Source organism: Bos indicus x Bos taurus, chromosome 12, assembly GCF_003369695.1.
Source record: "Bos indicus x Bos taurus breed Angus x Brahman F1 hybrid chromosome 12, Bos_hybrid_MaternalHap_v2.0, whole genome shotgun sequence".
NCBI lineage: Eukaryota > Metazoa > Chordata > Mammalia > Artiodactyla > Bovidae > Bos > Bos indicus x Bos taurus.
The window spans coordinates 71,285,628-71,302,363 of record NC_040087.1 but is presented as its reverse complement, the minus strand read 5'-3'; the positions used below and the strand labels follow the sequence as shown (position 1 = coordinate 71,302,363).

The 16,736-nt window shown below is 38.6% G+C and overlaps 1 protein-coding gene across 1 annotated transcript in view; it reads right to left on the bottom strand.

The window, feature by feature from the left end:
- Positions 1-16,736, bottom strand: part of LOC113902125 (multidrug resistance-associated protein 4-like) — a 188,477-nt gene that overhangs the window by 51,799 nt on the left and 119,942 nt on the right. Inside the window, 1 exon segment of the mRNA XM_027557079.1 lies at positions 14,557-14,715. Coding sequence (XP_027412880.1) covers positions 14,557-14,715 — 159 coding nt within the window.

The following is a 16,736-nucleotide window of genomic DNA, read 5'->3' as shown; positions in this document are numbered from 1 at the left end:
TCACACCTGCAAACAGAAGTCACCTCCTGGTGTCTGCAGCAGCTCTGTCCAAGGAGAGATCTCCTTGGATTCTACATCAACCTGATCCCCACATTCTCTCACCTGTGCATCAGGATGACCTGCCTCACAGAGCCTCCTTACTACTAACTGCAAGGTCAGAATGACCTGAAACCCATTATGACTGGGTCATAATAAAATTATTCAAATAACTTTTCCTGTTCAACTTTAGGAGGAGCCACAAGTAAATTACCCTAGAAATGTATGAGTCCTTCCAAGTTTCAGGACTTCCCTGGTGGCTTAGAGGGTAAAGTGTCTGCCTGCAATGCGGGAGACCTAGTTTCGATCCCAGGGTCGGGAAGATCCCCTGGAGAAGGAAATGGAAACCCATTCCAGTATTCTTGCCTGGAGAATCCCATGGACGGATGAGCCTGGTAGGCTACAGTCCACCAGTTCGCAAAGAGTCTGACACGATTGATCAACTTCACATTCCTTTCCTTTTTACCAAGTTTCAAGAGAGAATCTTGTTCAAAAGCTCCTGCCTGGCCTTGGGGCTAGACTTTCCTCCTCACTTCACAAAAGCCTGAGAAGATGAAGAAGACAGACATTTCTTTTTCCTAGTTATGAAGAAGAATGACACTCAGAGAGCCTCCTGTACTTTCTTTCAATATTGTCTCTGTTTTAAGTCTAGTGAGAGACAAATGAATGCAGAAGACTCGGGGTGTGGCCCCCAAAAATGTGTATCCCTAAGCAAAATCCAAAATTAAAAAGAAATTATACAGGAGCTTTATTGCACAAAGTTGATTAAGTGGCCAATATGCCTCCAAAGTGGTGAAATCACTGCTCATACATTTCAAAATGATTACTGAACTGAAAACTCCTGAGACCCAAATTTAAGGTCTCCCTTAAAACTCTTGAATTTATTGCTTGTAGACTTTTGGATCACAGCCATTCTGACTGGCGTGAAATGGTACCTCATAGTGGTTTTGATTTGCATTTCTCTGATAATGAGTCATGTTGAGCATCTTTTCATGTGTTTGTTAGCCATCTGTATGTCTTCTTTGGAGAAATGTCTATTAGGTCTTTGGCCCATTTTTTGATTGGGTCATTTATTTTTCTGGAATTGAGCTGTAGGTGTTGCTTGTATATTTTTGAGATTAGTTGTTTGTCAGTTGCTTCATTTGCTATTATTTTCTCCCATTCTGAAGGCTGTCTTTTCACCTTGCTTATAGTTTCCTTTGTTGTGCAGAAGCTTTTAAGTTTAATTAGGTCTTATTTATTTATTTTTGCTTTTATTTCCAATATTCTGGAAGGTGGGTCATAGAGGATCCTGCTGTGATTTATGTCGGAGAGTGTTTTGCCTATGTTCTCCTCTAGGAGTTTTATACTTTCTGGTCTTACGTTTAGATCTTTAATCCATTTTTAGTTTATTTTTGTGTATGGTGTTAGAAAGTGCTCTAGTTTCATTCTTTTGCAAGTGATTGACCAGTTTTCCCAGCACCACTTGTTAAAGAGATTGTCTTTAATCCATTGTATATTTCTTGCCTCCTTTGTCAAATATAAGGTGTCCATAGTGCATGGATTTATCTCTGGGCTTTCTATTTTGTTCCATTGATCTATATTTCTGTCTTTGTGCCAGTACCATACTGTCTTGATGACTGTGGCTTTGTAGTAGAGCCTGAAGTCAGGCAGGTTGATTCCTCCAGTTCCATTCTTCTTTCTCAAGATGGCTTTGGCTATTCGAGGTTTTTTGTATTTCCATACAAATTTGAAATTATTTGTTCTAGCTCTGTGAAGAATACCGTTGGTAGCTTGACAAGCAATAAATGCTGGAGAGGGTGTGGGGAAAAGGGAACCCTCTTACACTGTTGGTGGGAATGCAAACTAGTACAGCCACTATGGAGAACAGTGTGGAGATTCCTTAAAAAACTGGAAATAGAACTGCCTTATGATCCAGCAATCCCACTGCTGGGCATACACACTGAGGAAACCAGAAGGGAAAGAGACACGTGTACCTCAATGTTCATCGCGGCACTGTTCATAATAGCCAGGACATGGAAGCAACCTAGATGTCCATCAGCAGATGAATGGATAAGAAAGCAGTGGTACATATACACAATGGAGTATTACTCAGCCATTAAAAAAAATGCATTTGAGTCAGTTTTAATGAAGTGGATGAAACTGGAGCCTATTATACAGAGTGAAGTAAGCCAGAAGGAAAAACACCAATACAGTATACTAATGCATATATATGGAATTTAGAAAGATGGTAACAATAACCCTGTATACGAGACAGCAAAAGAGACACTGATGTATAGAACAGTCTTTTGACTCTGTGGGAAAGGAAGAGGGTGGGATGATTTGGGAGAATGGCATTGAAATATGTATAATATCATATATGAAATGAGTCGCCAATCCAGGTTCGATGCACAATACTGGATGCTTGGGGCTGGTGCACTGGGATGATCCAGAGGGATGGTATGGGGAGGGAGGAGGGAGGAGGGTTCAGGATGGGGAACTCGTGTATACCTGTGGTGGATTCATTTCGATATATGGCAAAACCAATACAATATTTTAAAGTTAAAAAATAAAATTAAATTAAAACAAGCAAAAAAACAAACAAACTCTTGAATTTAGGACCAAGACCAAACAACCATCTGTGCAATGGTAAGAGTTCCTTGTTAGGGGAACCACCATTCTATTCCAGATTTTCACAAAACTTTTTTTACTCTTTGTAATTATCAACCCTAAGATTGCTACATGCAGGCAATTTTTCATCCTTCAGTTGTTTCCATGAGGTTAAAACAGATGACATGGTCAGGCAAGGGGAGGCTGCTCCCCAATACTCCTCTTTTCTCCATCTTCACTTCATTTTCCAGATTCTTTCAGATATGTAGCTGCTTGATGAACATAATCTCAATCAGTGTTCTTTCTGAGAAACATACTTAACTACTTTAGATACTCAGCACTAAGGATGAACATACATCCTTTGTTCATCAACCTACTTTGTACATCAACCTACTTCAGATCCTCAGCACAAAGGATGAACATACATCCTACCTGTTCTGCTCAAGGAAATAATTTAGGAAGAGCTTTCATTTTTGCTCATTCCTGAATTTTGAACACAAATTGAGGAGTACCTTCTTTAAAACACAGTATTCATCTTCAAAAGATCCCTCAGGACTGATGGTCTATGTCTCCACTCCCCTATCTCTGGTTCCTATCCAGGTCCTTGCTGCTATCCCATCTCCCCCAATTCTGATCTGCTCATGCAGGGTCAGCAGGATGGTGGGACGAGCCTGGGAGAGAGGTAGAGAGAGGAACCCAGAAGCTCACTGCTGCTCCAAGGATCACAGAGAGCAGGTAGCTAGGGGAGGTGATGCAAGTTCATTATCTGAGTGGCTCACCTGAAAGGGGCAACTCAAAGAAACAGCACTGGGCTCCCCTTCTGCAGAGTCTGCTCTCAGCTTCCCTAAATTAGGATGTTGAGACACAAACATCACTGCTTCCTATTCACTTCGGGGGAAGAGAGATTTAAGTTTTCTGCACTTAGACAACTTAACTTCATGTAACCAAACCAACAGACTTTCTTCACCTCTGAGCCAGTAAGACATTGTAAAGACAAAGGGCTCTTGACTGGGGAGGGGTAAGAGTTTGAGTATGTTCTTCTGACACTTATTAGCCCAAGACACATAAACAAATAAACCCATTTCAAAACTGATGCTGTCCAAATAAGAGATAGGGCATTAGCAGTAGTATCTTCTGGCTTTGCTCCATACTTACTCACTTTTATTATGGTTTGGGGAATCCTTTTGAGGATTTTTTAACGTAAAATGTTATGCTATGTTTAAAAAAATAGGAAAATATCTGATGAGAACATAATTTAGTTCAATTAACATTTATTGAAAAAAATAAACTTGGAGTCAGACAATTCTCAGTTCTGATTTTACTGCTCATTAGTTATTAGACTCAGGGTAAATTATTAATCTTCCCAAGACTTACTGCAAACTGGGGTTAGCCTTGCAGGGCTGCTCTGAGAATCTGGAATAACAGGGCAGCTCCTGTTGTGATGCTAACGTGGACCAGAAGCCCCCAGCAGGGGGACAGTGAGGGACAGTGTTTGTTAAAATGCAGGTGCAATGAATGGATCAGGAAATCAATTTTGTGCCTCGTGACCATCATTTTGTCATTTATATGAACTAGGATAGAACTGGCATCACAGAAAATATCAGAGCACAGAGCAAGAGTAATATTATTTGTGAAATTTTTGTTCCTCTGTGTGTGTGTATGCACACGGAGGCACATGAATCATGATACAAATCAATTGTACATGGACCACACTCAACAGCCACTTGAAGGCACAAGCAGAGTAATTTGCTGCCCAGGCTCTGGAGTTGGGAATCTCTTTAAATTTGAATCCTGTTAGTATATTTTGGAAATTAATACCTTGTTGGTTGCAACATTTGCAAATATTTTCTTCCTTTCCAGAGGCTGTTTTTCAGTTTTATTTATGGTTTACTTGGTGCTTCAAATTCTTTTAACTAGGTCCCCTTTATTTTTGCTTTTCTTTCCATGACTTCACGGGACAGATCCAAGAACATATTGCTGTGATTTATGTCAAAGAATATTCTATGTTTTCCTCTAGGATCTTGTCTTACAAATCTTTAGGTCTTTATTTTGACTTCATTTTTGTCTACATTATTACAGAGAGTTCTACTTTCATTGTTTTACATATAGTTGCCCAGATTTTCCAGCACTATTTATTGAAGAGACTGTCTTTTATCCATTACATATTCTTACCTCTTTTGTCTTAGATTAACTGACCATAAGTGTATGGGTTTATATCTGGGTTTTTTAACCTGTTCCATTAATCTATATGCCTGGTTTCTGTGACAGGAATATACTTTTCATTATTGTGTGTCTGTAGTACAGTTAGAAGTCAGAGACTGTGAATCTTCCAGCTGTGTTCTTCTTTCTCAAGATGGTTTTTTGCTATTTGAGGTCTTTTCTGTTTCCATATAAATTAAAAAATTTTTTTTTCTTTTGTTCTACTTCTGTGAAAAATTCCATTGGTAATTTGATAGGGATTGCATTGAATCTGTAAGTTGCCTTGTATAGTTTTTTCATTTTTAACAATATTGATCCTTTCAATCTAAGAACACAGTATATCTTTCCATCTGTTTGTGTTGTCTTCAATTTCTTTCATCAGCATCTTATAGATTAAGGGTCTTTTGCCTTCTTAAGTAGGTTTATTCCTAGTTATTCCTAGCATTGTTTTTATTTTTCCCTTTGACATGATGGCCAACGAGGTTGATTCCCTAATTTCTCTTTCTGAAAGAGAAATCCTTCAGAAAGTAAGGGAAATCTTTCAAAGTAACAGAAATCTCTTACTTTGATTTTAGTCTATATAAATGCAAGACATTTCTGTATATACAACAGCTTATACAGCTCAATACCAAAGACACAAAAAACCCAATCAAAAAATGGACCAAAGATCTAAATAGACATTTCTCCAAAGAAAAATACAGATGGCCGAAAGGCATATGAAAAGATACTCAACATCACTAATTATTAGAGAAATGCAGATCAAGACTACAATGAGGTATGACTTCACACTGGTCAGAATGGCTATCATGAAAAAGTCTGCAAATAATAAATGCTGGCAAGGGTGTGGAGAAAGGGTACTCTCCTACACTGTTGGTGGGAATGTAAACTGGTGCAGCTATTATGCAAAACAATGTGGAGGTTCCTTAAAAGCAGAAAAAGAATTACCATGTGATCCAACAACTCTAATCCTCAGCATATATCTGGAAAAGATAAAAACGCTTATTCAAAATAATACACGCACCTGAGCGTTCACAACAGAACTACCTAACAACAGCCAAGATATGCTCATGGACAGATAAATGGATGAAGAAGATGTGGAGTATACACACACATGCACACACAATGGAATATTATCAGCCATATAAACGAACCAAACAATGCCACTTGCAGCAACAAGGAAGAACCCAGAGATTGTCAGGCTAAGTGAAATAAGTCAGACAGAGAAAGACAAACATCATATGAGATTACTTATATATGGAGTCTTAAAAAAAATGATAGAAATTAACTTATTTACAACCCAGAAATAGACTCACAGACATAGAAAACAAATAATGGGTACCAAAGGAAAAGAGATAGGGAAGGATAAATTAGAAATCTGGTAATAATAGATACACACTACTATATACAAAATTGATAAAAAAGGATCTATTGATAGAACAGGGAACTATTTATAACATCTTGCAATAACCTATGATAAAAGGATCTGTGTGTGTGTATATACATGCATATATATAATGTATATATAAATATATATATTTATATAAAATTATATATATATAAATATATATAACTGAACCTCTTGGCTGTACTACTGAAACACTGTGAATCAACTATTCTTCAATTTAAAAAAATAAACAGACACACACAAAATAAATCCTGACTCTGTCCCTTACTTGATCAGTGGGATAAGCTCCCAGTGCCTCAATTTTTAAATCTGTCAGGTAAGGATAACAAAAGAATTGCGAGGATTAAGCAGGAAGTGATAGGATAAGTGGCTAAGGCATGTTAATGATTCCACAAACATTAGGAATTATCAATACTCATGTAACTTGCCAGGGATTGTAACAAGCACTAGAAGAACAGACATGAGAAATATAGGCTCTGTCCTCAAGGAAAGGAAGAAAAGAGTTGAGAATGTGAGGCAGACTGAGAAGGTCAGAGGTCTTGGTGTATAAGTAAGTAAATAAGAAAGTACCAGTGTGTACAAGGTGGTGATCAGGAGAGAAGCAGGTGGGAGGACAGCCAGAAATAAAAGTACAAAAAAATGCTAGTCTGTCCTCTTGCTCTTGGTGGAAAACATCAGATACATTTCTGTGTTACGCTTTTCCCCAAAATTCCTACTGTATTTCTTGTTTCTTTGCTTTACTATTTATATTTATAAAAATAATTTAGTTTATATTGTAACAATAAATATAAAGAAAATAACCAAGGACTATAAACACATAAGCAGAAATTAAAGAGTAGAGTCACTCCAGAAGGTGCTACTCTTTTTACTTAAGCAGAAATAATACCCAAAGGTCTGTGCCCTGATCCTTAAGAATAACAATAGTTCTTATTGACTGAACTCTCCTAAGAACTAGACACAGGTGCAAACATTTTCACACCCAGTTACATCTTCACAGCAAATCTGTGTGACAATGATTCCCAGACCTGGAATAAGGACGCAGCCAGGTGACATCGACAAGGTCCTACAGTCATATGAGACAGAGCAAGAATAAAACTATGGGTCACGTTGACACTCGGTCTACACTTTTAAACTTTCTACCCCTGTCTGCCTTCTGAATGGTTTCCTCGGATCCTTTGCAAGTTCTCTCTAGATTCTCTCAATTTGAACAACCACATAACATGGAATTTACATGGACACAAGTTCAGTTCAGTCATTCAGTCATGTCCAGCTCTTCATGACCCCATGAACCGCAGCACGCCAGACCTCACTGACCATCACCAACTCCTAGAGTTTACCCAAACACATCTCCATTGAGTCAGTGATGCTATCCAACAATCTCATTCTCTGTTGTCCCCTTCTTCTCCTGCCCTCAATCTTTCCCAGCATCAGGGTCTTTTGAAATGAGTCACTTCTTCGCATCAGGTGGCCAAAGTATTGGAGTTTCAGATTCAGCATCAGTCCTTCCAATGAATATCCAGGACTGATCTCCTTTAGGATGGACTGGTTGGATCCCCTTACAGTCCAAGGGACTCTCAAGAGTCTTCTCCAACACCACAGTTCAAAAGCATCAGTTCTTCAGGACTCAGCTTTCTTTATAGTCCAACTCTCACATCCATATGTGACTGCTGGAAAAACCATAGCTTTGACTAGACAGATTTTTGTCAGCAAAGTAATGTCTCTGCTTTTGAATATGCTGTCTAGGTTGGTCATAACTTTCTTACCAAGGAGTCAGATCAGATCAGATCAGATAAGTCGCTCAGTAGTGTCTGACTCTTTGCGACCCCATGAATCGCAGCACGCCAGGCCTCCCTGTCCATCACCAACTCCCAGAGTTGACTCAGACTCACATCCATTGAGTCAGCGATGCTATCCAGCCATTTCATCCTCTGTCGTCCCCTTCTCCTCCTGCCCCCAATCCCTCCCAGCATCAGAGTCTTTTCCAATGAGTCAACTCTTCGCATGAAGTGGCCAAAGTATTGGAGTTTCAGCTTCAGCATCATTCCTTCCAAAGAAATCCCAGGGCTGATCTCCTTCAGAATGGACTGGTTGGATCTCTTTGCAGTCCAAGGGACTCTCAAGAGTCTTCTCCAACACCACAGTTCAAAAGCATCAATTCTTCGGCGCTCAGCCTTCTTCACAGTCCAACTCTCATATGCATACATGACCACAGGAAAAACCATAGCCTTGTCTAGACAGACCTTTATTGGCAAAGTAATGTCTCTGCTTTTTAACATGCTATCTAGGTTGGTCATAATTTTCCTTCCAAGGAGTAAGCGTCTTTTAATTTCATTGCTGCAGTCACCATCTGTAGTGATTTTGGAGCCCAGAAAAATAAAGTCTGACACTGTTTCCAGTGCTTCCCCATCTATTTGCCATGAAGTGGTGGGACCGGATGCCATGATCTTCGTTTTCTGAATGTTGAGCTTTAAGCCAACTTTTTCACTCTCCACTTTCACTTTCATCAAGAGGCTTTTGAGTTCTTCTTCACTTTCTGCCATAAGGGTGGTATCATCTGCATATCTGAGGTTATTGATATTTCTCCCCGCAATCTTGATTCCAGCTTGTGTTTCTTCCAGTCCAGTGTTTCTCATGATGTACTCTGCATATAAGTTAAATAAACAGGGTGACAATATACTGCCTTGACGAACTCCTTTTCCTATTTGGAACCAGTCTGTTGTTCCATGTCCAGTTCTAACTGTTGCTTCCCTGACCTGCATACAAATTTCTCAAGAGGCAGATCAGGTGGTCTGGTATTCCCATCTCTTTCAGAATTTTCCACAGTTTATTGTGATCCACACAGTCAAAGGTTTTGGCATAGCCAATAAAGCAGAAATAGATGTTTTTTGGAAGTCTCTTGCTTTTTTGATGATCCAGCGGATGTTGGCAACTTGACCTCTGGTTTCTCTGCCTTTTCTAAATCCAGCTTGACCAACTTGAAGTTCATGGTTCATATACTTTTGAAGCCTGGCTTGGAGAATTTTGAGTATTATTTTACTAGCGTGTGACATGGGTGCAATTGTGCAGTTGTCTGAACATTCTTTGGCATTGCCTTTCTTTGGGAATGGAATGAAAACTGAATGTTTCCAATCTTGTGGCCACTGCTGAGTTTTCCAAATTTGCTGGCATATTGAGTGCAGCACTTTATCAGCATCATCTTTTAGAATTTGAAATAGCTCAACTGGAATTCCATCACCTCCACTAGCTTTGTTCATAGTGATGCTTCCTAAGGCCCGCTTGACTTCACATTCCAGGATGCCTGGCTCTAGGCAAGTGATCACACCATCATGATTATCTGGGTCATAAGGATCTTTTTTGTACAGTTCTTCTGTGTATTCTTGCCACCTCTTCTTAATATCTTCTGCTTCTGTTAGGTCCATACCATTTCTGTCCTTTATTGATCCCATCTTTGCATGAAATGTTCCCTTGGTATCTCTAATTTAATTTTCTTGAAGAGATCTCTAGTCTTTCCCATTCTGTTGTTTTCCTCTATTTCTTTGCACTGATCACTGAGGGAGGCTTTCTTATCTCTCCTTGCTATTCTTTGGAACTCTGAATTCAAATGGGTATATCTTTCCTTTTCTCCTTTGCTTTTCGCTTCTCTTCTTTTCACAGCTATTTGTAAGGCCTCCTCAGACAGCCATTTTGCTTTTTTTCATTTCTTTTCCATGGGGATGTTCTTGATCCCTGTCTCCTGTACAAAGTCATGAACCTCCATCCATAGTTCATCAGGCACTGTGTCTATCAAATCTAGACCCTTAAATCTATTTCTCACTTCCACTGTATAATCGTAAGGGATTTGATTTACATCATATCTAAATGATGTAGTGATTTATCCTACTGTATTCAATTTAAGTCTGAATTTGTCAATAAGCAGTTCATGATCTGAGCCATAGTCAGCTCCTGGTCTTGTTTTTGCTGACTGTATAGAGCTTCTCCAACTTTCGCTGCAAAGAATATAATCAATCTGACTTCAGTGTTGACCATCCGGTGATGTCCATATGTAGAGTCTTCTCTTGTATTGTTGGAAGAAGGTGTTTGCTGTGATCAGTGTGTTCTCTTGGCAGAACTCTATTGTCCTTTGCCCTGCTTCATCCCGTATTCCAAGGCCAAATTTGCCTGTTACTCCAGGTGTTTCTTGACTTCCTACTTTGCATTCCAATCCCCAGTAACATCTTTTTTGGATGTTAGTTCTAAAAGGTCTTGTAGGTCTTGTTAGAACCGTTAAACTTCAGCTTCTTCAGCATTATTGGTTGGGGGATACATTTGGATTACCATGATATTGAATGGCCTGCCTTGGAAACAAACAGAGATCATTCTGTCATTTTTGAGATTGCATCCAAGTACTGCATTTTGGACTCTTTTGTTGACTACAATGGCTACTCCATTTCTATTAAGAGATTCTTGCCCACAGTAGTAGACATACTGGTCGTCTGAGTCAAATTCACCCATTCCAGTCCATCTTAGTTCACTGATTCCTAGAATGTTGATGTTCACTCTTGTCGTCTCTTGTTTGACCACTTCCAATTTGCCTTGATTCATAGACCTAACATTCCAGGTTTCTATGGAATACTGCTCTTTACAGCATCAAATCTTGATTCTATCACCAGTCACATCCACAACTGGGTGCTGTTTTTGCTTTGGCTCCGTCCCTTCATTCTTTCTGGAGTTAGTTCTCCACTGATCTCCAGTAGCATACTGGGCACCTACCGACCTGGGGAGTTCATCTTTCAGTGTCCTATCTTTTTACCTTTACATACCATTGATAGGGTTCCCAAGGCAAGAATCATGGATACAAAGCTTAGGACTATTTTGTAAGCATGCTGTCTGGAGTGTGCATATAGAGCATACTCAAAGGAAGGGTGGAAACCAACAGGACAGAACCAAAACATGGTGATGCAAAGGTTTGTTTGGTCTTTGCTCAGATGTGCTTCCAAACATTATTAGCAGAGCCAAGAATAATCTAATGATATTTACTTATAGCGTTATTTTATGTACACAAGCATACAACTTTTTTCCTATTGAGAAGCATTAAAAATAATGTAGGGCATGTGTTTAAGTCCTTGTATCCAAGGACTTTATACACATGCCCTTTATTTCTGTTAACTGATCATCTCACTTGGCCTTTTCAGAGAGAAATACCATCAAAACATAAAACTTGGGAATCTAAGCTCATTTATTTTCTATGTAACCACAAGTCATAAATCTAATAGCCAAAGGAAATTTTTTTTTTCATTTTTTTCAAAATCGATTTTATTGCAGCCAAAACAGTGGAAATTTTTAAATATGGGTACTGAATGTGCTAAAAATTTCTTCCCATTTTTCCTGAATGGAACACCTTCGAATAAAAATTGTTTTAATTGTAGTAAAATACACATAAAGTTTACTAGTTTCACCACCTTTAAGTGCACAGTTCACTGGTATTAAATACATTCACACTGTTGTACAATCATCACCACCTTCCAGCCACAGATCTCCTTTCATCTGGCAGAATTGAAAATCTGTACCCATTAAACAACAATTCCTCTTTCCCAAAAGCTTCTGGCACCCACTATTCTATATCTTGTATCCATGAGTTTAGTACTCTAGGAACCTCCTATTAGTATAATCATACAGTATTTGTCCTTTGTGACTGGCTTATTCCACTTAGTTTAATTTCCTCAAGGTTCATCTGTGTTATAGCATGTTTCAGAATTTTCTTCTTTTGTAAGGCCAAATAATATTCCACTGTATGTATATATGCTACACTTTATTGATTCATCTGTCAATGGACTCTTGGATGCCTCCACCTTTTTGTTGTTGAGAATAATGCTGTTATAACATGCATGTAGAGGTATCTCTTTAAGACCCTTCTTCCAATTCTTTTGTGTTTATACTCTAAAGTAGGATTGCTAGGTCATATGACAATTCTATCTTTAACTTTTCTGAGTAAACATCAACTTGATTTCCATAGTGGCTGTACTAGTTTACATTCCTACAAGCAATGAATAAGGTTTCTAATTTCTCTACCTCTTTGCCAACACTTGTCATTCTCTTTCTCTCTCTCTCTTTTTTTTAAATTTTATTTTATTTTTAAACTTTACAATATTGTATTAGTTTTGCCAAATATCGAAATGAATCCACCACAGATATACCTGTGTTCCCCATCCTGAACCCTCCTCCCTCCTCCCTCCCCATACCCTCCCTCTGGGTCGTCCCAGTGCACCAGCCCCAAGCATCCAGTATCGTGCATCGAACCTGGACTGGCGATTCGTTTCATACATGATATTATACATGTTTCAATACCATTCTCCCAAATCTCCCCACCCTCTCCCTCTCCCACAGAGTCCATAAGACTGATCTATACCTCAGTGTCTCTTTTGTTGTCTCGTACACAGGGTTATTGTTACCATCTTTCTAAATTCCATATATATGCATTAGTATGCTGTATTGGTGTTTTTCTTTCTGGCTTACTTCACTCTGTTTAATAGCAGACATCTTAAAGGTTGTGAGGTGGCATTTCACTATAGTCTGAAAAGAATATCTTGGTTTCAAAAATACTTAGAGTAATTCCAGGTATTTTAGAGGTCACGGGTAGGTAGCAACAGCAGTACCCAAGTCCACATTCTCTTTCCCTTTGGGTGCCATGTTCTATATGCTTCCTAATAAACAGGCATTTCAGGGCACATTACACCCACATTCCAGGAAGCACACCTGCCTGGCTCATTTTGTCTCATCTCCTTTCTGTTTTACATTTCAAGTGGGTATTTTTTTCTGAGCTTCCTTTGATGGGCATATGATTATCAAGTATATTAAAAAATTCAAATTATTATTATTATTTTTTTAAGTCAGTAAGTCTGTCAAAGCAGAGTACAGGATGGAAGATGAGGACACAGGATCTAGGCTTCCCTTGGCTATATACCTGGAGGATAGTATTTTCTCAGTAAATATTCACCAAATTATGGTGAGTGAACTAACCACAAGGAATGACAGGAGTGTCTACTGTGCATATAATCCAGAGTTCCAACACTCCCTGAAAGTTATACTTCTTTAAGATGCAGAAGAAAAGAAAACAGAATCAGAGTTCAGGAAAAGACTAGCCAATGGCCAATTCCATGCTCCACCATCACAGCAGTTGCATCAGGGTCTATGTGAAGCACTTCACACTCAGTAACCTATTTTGTCCTCACAACAGCTCAAGGGGTTAGTACTGTTAGTTACCTTGTAAGACAGATAAAACTGAGGTACATAGAAACAGAATTCTCAGTTACCTACTCTACCTCAGTTCTATATTCTATACTGCCTCCCTGGTGAAAATTATTTATTAATGGATAAATTGTCAAAGTCTCCCCAGCATCTACATACCCTGTAATTCTCAAAGCTCAACAGTTTCACATAAAGTCCTCCAAGGAGATAATCACCTTTGAAAAGATGTCCTCATCTCCCACAGCAAAATTCCATCTGTAAAACACTTAAAAGTCATGTTTCCCTATAGGAACCTCTCCAGCACTAGACAAACCATTTAGCCTTTTATTCTCAGAATTATGTGGTTATCAGTGGATAAAATTGTGGCAACTGAGGAAGACTGAGTCCAGAAATCTATCTCAGTAAGTTATTAAATCACATGCACACAAAGCTAATAAACGAACAAAGAAACAAAACATGGTATCCGATGAAAATGTCTGTTGAAAATACCTGATGCTAAAAAATGTGCTCTATTGGGAAAAAAAGGATCAACCCTTTTGAGAGAGTCATTTCCTAGGCAGGTTGATAGGCAGTCTAGGGGTCCCCAAGGAGAGAGGGGTCTGGAATTCTCAAGGAGGAAGAAAGGACAAACTTTTTTCTTTCTCCACATTCCTTAGGATTATATAACAATAATGTATCCTGCCTAAGGACAGTCTTTGGATTAAACCTTCTGTTATCTTAAAATGTAAATTATGGGAATAGGTCTGCTGAGGTCTTTACAACCTCCAGACATTCTTTGGATTCATTGGAGAGTATATAATTTCATTGCTAACACTAGCAAGCGGGTACTCTTTCTGCCCCCTTCTGATGCCTATGTCAGAAGCTTTCTCTGTCTCCTTTATACTTTAATAAAACTTTCTTACACAAAAGCTCTGAGCGATCAAGCCTCATCTCTGGCCCCAGATTGAATCCTTCTCCTCCGGGGGCCAAGAATCCCGGTGTCTTCTTGTGATTCAACAACAACCTTTCACTTTAATGTAACTTGAAAATAAAAATCAAACTAAAAGCAATGAAACTTATATACTTTATTAAAAGAACATGTGAGAATGCTCTGATGTGCATACCTGAGGTGCAACTGACATTTTCTTCCTTAAATCATGAAGTCCAATGTTGGTTGTCCAGATCCCATCAATCCAAATGTCAGGTTCTTCAGGTTCTGACAATCTAAAAAGAGCAGTGATGAGGGAACTTTTTCCAGCTCCTGTTCTTCCCACAATACCACGCTGTAAAGAGACCCAGAGCAATTAAACCCTGATTGTTGAAAACGAATTTTCAAAGTTCTATTATATGTAAAGTGTAGTCTATAGTTTCTCAAGCATGGTCCTGGTGACATTTGGGTCCAGATAATTCATTGTTGGGGGGTCTGGGGACTGTCTTGCATATTGTAAGATGTTTGACAGCAGCAATGAACTCTACCCACTAGATACCAGATGCAACCCCCAAATTGTGGCAACCAAAAATGGCAGATATTTACAAGTGCCCCTCCTTGAGACCACCATCAACCCAAGCATATGTAATATAAACATGAGTGATTTTATGCCTTCTTACAGTTTTATTTATTTATGTAGTTTTATTCAGATTTCCCTGAAAGTGAAAGTGAAGTTGCTCAGTCGTGTCCAACTCTTTGTGACCCCATGGACTATGACCTACTAGGCTCCTCCATGGGATTTTCCAGGCAAGACTACTGGAGTGGGTTGCCATTTCCTTCTCCAGAGGATCTTCCCAACCCAGGGATCGAACCCAGGTCTCCTGCATTGTAGGCAGACGCTTTACCATCTGAACCACCAGGGAAGTCAGATTTCCCTGAAGGAATGCTTAATATGCTAAAAATTGTTTGTTTTCTGTGATTATCACATAGTATCCATTATGTGGTAGGCTAAAAGGGGGAGACATATTTTGTGTGTGGTGTATGTGTATACATGTATATGTATGTGTGTAATTAACATTCATAAATAAAGCAAGAAGATAACTTAAAAAAAATCTGCTGGCAGTGAAAAAACAGCAGTCTCCTAAGTGGTGCATAGGAAGTCAGTTTTTAAATTAGGTTTATTCCTACTGCCTGGGTAATCTGACTTTGAGAATTACACGGGTAATTGTACAGAGATGTCAGCAAGTCATAAGTGTTATACACAAACAATTACTCACTTTCTCAGGGATCTTTTAAGAGGAGTTATTCTTTGGTATAAAAATGAAATCACTTCCTGATATTAAATATCTTAATTACATTCTATCTTGAAACAACTTAAAATATAAAATAGACAAAATGCACATAATGAGATTAAAAACAACACAAAGAAAATTTTATATTTACATGGGACCTTTCATCAGAGCAGCACAAAAGGCAGTTTATTAAAAACTTAATACTTACAATTGAATTTTGGAAAAATAAAAAATACATGTCGTGTCAGTCTATTTATTAATACTAAAGCAGAGAGAAATTAAATGACTAACAATAAAGTGAAAGAATCTATACAGTGCAGGTTAAATGCTTGTAAGGAATAAAACTGCATTCAAATATGTATGTAGAAACTGGCCTTTTTTACCAATGAGTTTGAAAGTAAAAGAAAGTATTAGCCACTCAGTCTTGTCCAGCTCTTTGCAACACCATGGAATGTAGCCTGCCAGGCTCCTCTGTCCATGGAATTCTCAAAGCAAGAATAGTACAGTGGGTTGCCATTTCCTACTCCAGGGGATTTTCCTGACCAGGGATGGAACTCGGGTCTCCTGCCTTGCAGGCAGATTCTTTATCATCTGAGCCACCAGGGAAGCCCAACTGTAAATTCCCTGAAGGAAGCTTCCCAAGAGATGATTTCATCTCTATTTAGAATCTGGAACTGATGACAGTGTAAGACATGCTTTTGATCATTTGTAAAACAGTAAAATTTTAAAACTCAGCTTTAAATGGAACAACTAAATCTTTCTGAGCAATATAATCAGAATTCTTGGAAATTTTCATATTTTCTGAATTGAATCATATTTTCTGATTTGAATCTCTAAAGTGTCACATCTTAGTCTGTCAAATCAATCATGGCATTTCAAAGCAGAATTTACCTTTAAAGAGATTAAACATAAGAAAAAGCAGGTTTAGCTAATTTTATTATCTTACGAAGATAATACAATGTCTATAAGATAATTTGTTGTTGTTGTTTAGTTGCTCAGTCATGTCCAACTCTTTGCAACCCCATGGACTGCAGCACACCAGGCCTCCCTGTTCTTCATCATCTCCCTGAGCTTGCTCAAACTC